General features: G+C 25.3%; 1 protein-coding gene across 8 annotated transcripts in view; it reads left to right on the forward strand.

Annotated features, from left to right (window-relative positions):
* LOC124424182 (serine/threonine-protein phosphatase 2B catalytic subunit 2-like) overlaps positions 1-7,500 on the forward strand; it is a 200,123-nt gene that overhangs the window by 115,333 nt on the left and 77,290 nt on the right. For all 8 annotated transcript variants that reach the window (XR_006942245.1, XR_006942246.1, XM_046962879.1 and 5 more), the window contains one exon: positions 7,475-7,500. This exon is cut by the window's right edge and continues 99 nt beyond it. Coding sequence is in view for 6 of the 8 variants with exons in the window: in XM_046962879.1 (XP_046818835.1) it covers positions 7,475-7,500 (26 nt within the window). In the remaining 2 variants the exon portion in view is untranslated. The remainder of the gene's footprint in view (positions 1-7,474) is intronic.

Raw genomic sequence — 7,500 nt, forward strand, 5'->3', positions numbered from 1 at the left:
ACAATAAGTATATATAATAAAAATATTCAATTTATTTCCTAATAAAATTGACCATTAAGTTTAATACGTTTTCATAAATAAAAAATGAAATTACTTTTCAATTAGATTAGTATTATAAGATAGTCAGATTATTATTTTTCTTCAGCTTCTTCTTCTTTTTTTTTTTTAACGACTCTACTAAGCAATAATCTTTTTTTTTTTTTTTTTTTACTTCTCGCCAAAGGGATTGATCGTTGACACTATTCGTCATAAATTTACGGTCTCGTGTTATTTAATATTGATTTGTCGAAATTATGATATGTCAGATTATGATAAGAAATATATTAATTATTATTCTATCGTTGGCTATTCTCGATTAACGAAATCTCGTTGCCGTGTACAATTTGCAGTAACGTGCGTGAAGAATAACGACCAAGAAGAAACTAATGTGGACTCGAAGAGGAATGAAAAAACAAAAATGGAATTAAAGCTAACAAATTATTTATATTATTTTATTTGTCTTATTTATTTTATTCTTATTCTTTTATTTGTTCATCATGTATTTTTATAATTAAAAAAAAAAACAAAAAAAAAAAAAAGAAAAAGAAAAAAAAAGAAAAAATACTTCTATATCCGATTATTATCATTTTTTTAACATTCGCGATTTTTCTTTTTTTTATTTTAATATATATATATATATATATATATATATATATATATATTATATATATACACATACATATAATTAGTAGAGTTAGGTGAAAATGACTGATTACGATTATTTTTTTTTCTTCTTCTTTTTTTTTTTTTCTTTCTTTCTTTATAAAAAAGAATATCTCTATTGTAAAATTAAACGACTCATCGAGAAATTGACTAGAAACATTTGTGCGCTTGTCATTTAATTTTCTGTGACATTAAAAAAGTAAAAACAAAAATAACAATAATAATAATAATAATAATAATAATAATATATATACAATATAATTTGTAAAATAAAATAGATAGATTATTGTTAACATTTATATTTATTTTTATTTTTATTTTTATTTATTTATTTATCTTTTAATTTGTCAAGAAAGAATTCAATCGATGTGACTCATTTGAACCAAATTAGTTCGATGATTATGATCATCATTTATGAGAATAGACCAAATTTAAAAGTTTAAAAACTTTTCTTGTTATATCGGAACTTGCAAAATAAGAAAAACAAAAAAAATTACAAAAAAACAAAAAAACAAAAAAACAAAAAAAGAAACAAAAGAACGAAGAAAAGGAAAAAAGAAAGAAAGAGATATATATCTGTATGTTCGACCTCTTCCAACATCTTTTTTCATTTTTTTTTTTATTTTAATCATTATCATCATCTACATCATCATCTTACGTATTAACGACGAAAGAACGTTTGTCGCTGTACATGTTTTTTTCTTTTTTTTTTTTTTCCCCTTTTTTTTATGATCGCACTAATATCATGTCATCATCGTCAACCATCATACTTTCCTCTCTTTTCCTCTGCTAAGGTATATTACTTAAAACATCAGTATGAAAAAGCACCAATGTTTATCTTCCTTTCCGTGCTCGCGTAAACGTCACGTGGATCGATTTACGTGGCCAACCGAGTGCATTTTTATGCTGCATTTCCTTTCACAAGTTTTTAGAGAGAGAGAGAGAGACAAGGAGAGAGAGAGAGAGAGAGAGAGGAAGGGAGAGGGTGGTAGATAGAGGGGGAGACACGAAAACATACAAATTAAAATGAATCAGCATAAATATAAAGTAAAATATTATATTATAAATATATATTTATGTAAATTAAAAAAAAGACATAATGAAAAATAAAATAATATTATATATGTATTGTAGTATATAATATATATATATATATATTTTCTTTTTATTTATTTATTTATATATCGTAAATGAAAAGAAATTGGTAAGAAATGAAAGTAATTGATAAGAGTTAAATAGTAAATAAATAATTAAATAAGTATAAGACGTTTCATTTTAAATATATCATGTATTTATATTTACTTATATGTATTTATATGCGTATATATATATTTATATTTATCTTATTTTCTATAATATTAATTTTATTTATTAATGTTAATTTTTATTTTAATATCTACTATTTATATATATATATATATATATATATATATATATATATATATATATATATATATATATATATAAATCATAATATGTCGATATCTAACAGAGCCAATTTGAAAAGTTCTTGGGCTTTTTACTTTTTCTCATAAAAGTTTTATTTGAAATTAATTTAAATGCTCTTATCGCAAAAAAATAAAAAGAAAAGTTACGAGAGGAGCGAGATTGCGGACGATGTTTTAAAAAGAAGGAAAGAAAGAGAGAGAGAGAGAGAGAGAGAAAAAAAAAAGAAAAAGAAAGAAAAAGAAAAAAAGAAACAAAATAAAAAAATAATAGAAAGAAAGAGAAAGAAAGGAAGAAGACAGTGGAAAACACGAAAAATGCATATACATATTTCATTTCTTGAAGTTTTCTAGAAAGGAAAAATAAATTATCAACGAGCCGAGTATCTTTTCGTCGTGATGACGTTAAAAGCCTATATATATATATAGTTATAACTAACGTGATATTTACATGTACATTATTTCTACGATATATAATACGATAATACAAAACGCGACATACGATGAGAATTATAATTTCATTGAAATATTTTCATTAAATTTCTTCGTTCACCTTATAAAAGAATATAAACGAAATCTTTGAATATTAGTAATAGTAAAATAGTAGGATAAATAATTAATAATAATAATAATAATAATAATAATGATAATAATAATAATAATAATAATAGTAGGTGAACTAATTGTACGATATAATTACGCGTATTCTCCTTAAACTTAATGAAACTCTCGTTAAGCTAAATCTTTGAATTTTCATGCGTGCCTGTATATATGTATGTATGTATGTATGTGTTTATGTATATGAAAGAGAGAGAGAGAGAGAGAGAGAGAGAGAAAGAGAGAGAGAAGGAGAAAGAAAAAAAGATAATAATCTCGTGTAAGTATAAATGGACGTTCCGCAACGTGACTTCCTTTTAACAAAGTGAAACCGCCATTGTCAGCTTTCAGTTCTCACCCCCGATTGACCCAGATAGATTGTTTTCAGCGTGAGTAATGAACTTCAAACGCACATTTCCTCCTCCCCCATCCCCCAAAAGCCCGCCCGTCCCCTCCACCCTGCAACTCCATGACCCTGTCTATTTCGACATCTTTTGTATGAATCCTTTCAAGACGAATCTATCTATCCATGTATATATACAATATATATCTTTCTCATTCTTTCTCTCTCTCTCTCTCTCTTTCTATTTCTTCTCTTTTTCATTTTGATGGAATTCTAATTCTAAGGCTAGCTAAAAGACTTTAACATCATTATTCGTATGAATATTTTAAAATAAAAAATGAAAATTATATATGTACTTATTATATACCTGTGTATGTGTATTTATATTATATATGCAGACATCTCGGTATTATTTATTTATTTATTTATTTATTATTATACTATGATAATTTTAAAGTATCTATGGTATATATATATATATATATATATATATATATATATATACCATAGATACTTTAAATATTAATAAAAATAATATAATAATAATATAATTAAATAAATTAAATAATATATAAATATATAAATAATATAAATAATATATAAATATATAAATATATAATAATATATAAATTAAATAAATTAAATAATATATAAATAATATAATTAAATATTAATAAAAATAAAATGACATAAATGAATAAATGTTAATATATATATATATGCATACATATAAAAAGAAAAAGAGAAAAATTATATAAAAAGAAAGAAAGAAGTAGAAAGAGGGAAGGGGAAAAAAAGAAATATTAAAATAAACGTGTATTATAAATAGGTGCTCGTAGGTATATTAAAAAAAAAAAAAAAAAAAAAATGAAGAGAAAACAAGGAAGAAAAAAAGAAAGAAAAAAAATTAGTGACCCTTTTGAACTCACCTATACATGCATACATACATACATACATACATACATACATGCATTCTATGCTATAAGAATATTTACATACACATAATATCTATATAGCCGATGGCATATCGTTATGAAAGGTCGAATTAATTACTATCACTGTTTATAATCGTTAGTACGTGTCTCGGACATCAAGAGTGCCGAGAGTTTCCTCGAGAGAAACGTCTCTTAATAAGTTAAACAGATAAAGGACATATATGCATGCACACACACATACACACGTATATATATATATATATATATATATATATATATATATATATATATAGGTAGATAAAGAAAGACAAATAGAGAGAAAGGGAAAGAGAAAGAGAGAGAGAGAGAGAGAGAAATAGAGATAGAGAAGTAGATACAGAGAGATAGAGCTTACAATTAGGAATAGGAAGGAGTTAACCAATAAGAATCCTCTTTGTGAGCTTTGGAAACGGATTGCTAGGACGTTTCAAGGGAATTAGAGATTGGCATTCAATTAGGATAGCTCCAAGTACAACCGATTAGATCCTCTCTCTCTCTCTCTCTCTCTCTCTCTCTCTCTCTCTCTCTGTCTTCCTCTTATGTTTCCGTCATTTCTCTCTCAAACGAGAGAAACACGTATATGTATACATACACATACATGTACTAACAAACGTATATATGCATATACATATTACTTAAGTACGCATACGTATCCATCTACTCACAAACATTACATATATATATATATATATATATATATATGCTTACATCTGCATGTATTTATACACATGCATATACACATGTATATTCTTAATACATATTTGTATATATATATATATGTGTGTGTGTGTGTGTGTGTGTGTGTGTGTATACGTGTGTAAGATACTCTTAATCAACTACTATAACTATTATTTCAATTACTATAATTCGCTTTGCCGACCACAAATCTTTCGTCACTTAACTAGATTCTAATCAACATCGACGAATTTCCGATGTATTTTCTTTTACTTCTTTTCTTTTTTTCTTTGCCCTTTTTCTTTTTCTTTTTCTTTTTCTTTTTCTTTCTTTCTTACTTTTTTCTTCCCCCTTTTCGTCTTTGTATACCCATTTGTTCGATCTCTTTTCGAATGTTAATCTCTTTCGAAATGTTAATTAAGGGACGAATAAATTATAAATTATTTTATATGATAATTAATTCATTTAATATGTAATTCGTTAATGTGAAAATTGATTACTTTTAAACGGCGATAGAAAAAGGAACACGTACAATGAAAGGTATTTAAATTAATTTATATATATATATATATATATATATATAAAATAATAATAATATTTTTTTATGAAAATTTTCATTCATAAATTATTATTCATAAATCAACAGATTATTTTCGATTGGAAGGAGAGATTATTAAACGAAGTCACGTCGTATAATTTATAATTTTATGTTCATTTCCTTTATTAAAGAAAGTGGCAAAAACAAAAAAAAAAAAAGGAAAAAAAAGGAAAAAAGACGTATTTAAAAAAAATTGTAACAATTTTCGATAAGAACGATTTCAAAAAAATTTACAGAAATAACAAACGAATCGCGTTTCGTCGTATTATCTCTAGGGAGAAACACAGATTTGTTTATAACTTATAATTGCATAATCAATGGATTGATCGATAGATCGATCGATCCTGAGAAATTATTATGCGAACGAGAACAGTGTATCGAATTTCTAATCAACGTGTTTCACCTTTGAAAACTTAAACTTTTACGAATGACCTCTCTCTCTCTCTCTCTCTCTCTCTCTCTCTCTCTCTCTCTATCTATCTATCTATCTATCTATCTATCTATCTATCTATCTATCTCGATTTCGAAAGCGTAGTTGCTCTCTGAAACATTTACAAACAAGTTTATCAACACTCGTGGACTACCAAAGCTCCTATAGTCGATACATCAAGTCTATTAATAGTCGTTCAATTAATTACGTCTCTTTGATTTTAACTTTTCATCAGAAAATATCTTTAGAAAAGGAAATATCTGTAATTTTCATTTCTATATCAACATTTCTATTTTTCATACAAATTTTTCATATATGATTATTATATTGAACGTATTAATAATATTAATCATTTATACGTTAAATTCATAGAATAATGATTTTATTGTAATATTTAATCAAACACCCATCCACACACACACACACATATATATATATATAATGTAAATCATGTCTTAAAATTTTAATAATATTTAATTATTTAATATTGTTAAATAAAATAAATTAATTAATAGAGTATATGTATATATATATATATATATATATATATGTATATATAACATTTAATAAATATATAAATATAATATTTATCTAAAAAATTATTTTACACCGAACAACGAAAAGTATTTCTCATTAAAATTACAAATTTTAAGAAGAAAATCCAATATCTCTTTAAATATAATTAAATGCAATTCTCATCATAATAGATTTAAAAATTCGGAATACATTTTTTTTTTTTATTAGATAGCAAATGTATGCATGTACGTATATACGTATATAAGTACGTGTACGTGTGCTCTATGTATGTGTAACGTCGTTAGAGTTAATTTATTTAAATTAATCGGAGAAAGAGAGATTTCTTATCGTCTTAAACGTTAAGAGAGAGAAAGAGAGAGAGAGAGAGAGAGAGAGAGAGAGAGAGAGAGAGAGAGAATAAACGGTTTTGAGATCGCGTGCTTTATCTCTTTTACATCGTAACCAAGTAAAGTTGGGGCATATTCTTTGATTAAGGGTGGGTTAAGAAAAGAAAAGAAAAAAAATAGAGAGAGAGAGAGAGAGAGAGAGAAAGAAAAGACCTTGATATTTATAGACCGGCTAATTTGTTTCTATAAGGAAAAAAAAGGAAAAAAGAAAAAAAAAAGAATAGAAGAATAGGAAAAGAAAAGGGAAAGAACAAAAAGGACCATTTATCTGGGGGTGGGGGCAGCGGGGGGGGGGGGCGAAGGAAAGGAAAAAGAAAGAAGGAAAAAGAAATTGTATTTCTATCTTTTTCTTTTGATATGCGTGCAAAAATATTCATGGGATGGTCCGATTTGTTTCCAACGAGAGGAAAAAAAGAAGAGAAATGTGTTATCAAAAAAAAAAAAAAAAAAAAAAAAAAAAAGACAAACGAAAAATAAATAAATAAAATAAAAAAGAAAAATGCAAAACACAATAATGAATTCTCATTTTCTTTTCTTCTTATTCAATACGCTCAAAGATATTTATAGGGTGGCTAATTTGTTTCTACCGCAAAAAAACAAAAAAAAAAAAAAGAAAAAAGAAGAGAAAAAACATTTTCTTTCGTCCACTTTTCCTTCCAAAAAAATTTATAGGATGTTCAATTTGTTTCTACCGAAACGAAGTAAAAAAAAAAAAGAAAAAAAAAAGAAAAAGAGAAAAGAAAGAAAAAAAATAAAATGTTCTTGTTCTGTTTTTTTTTTGTTACAGTATGCGGAGACATTCATGGACAGTTC

This window comes from Vespa crabro, chromosome 5 (genome assembly GCF_910589235.1).
Source record: "Vespa crabro chromosome 5, iyVesCrab1.2, whole genome shotgun sequence".
Lineage (NCBI taxonomy): Eukaryota > Metazoa > Arthropoda > Insecta > Hymenoptera > Vespidae > Vespa > Vespa crabro.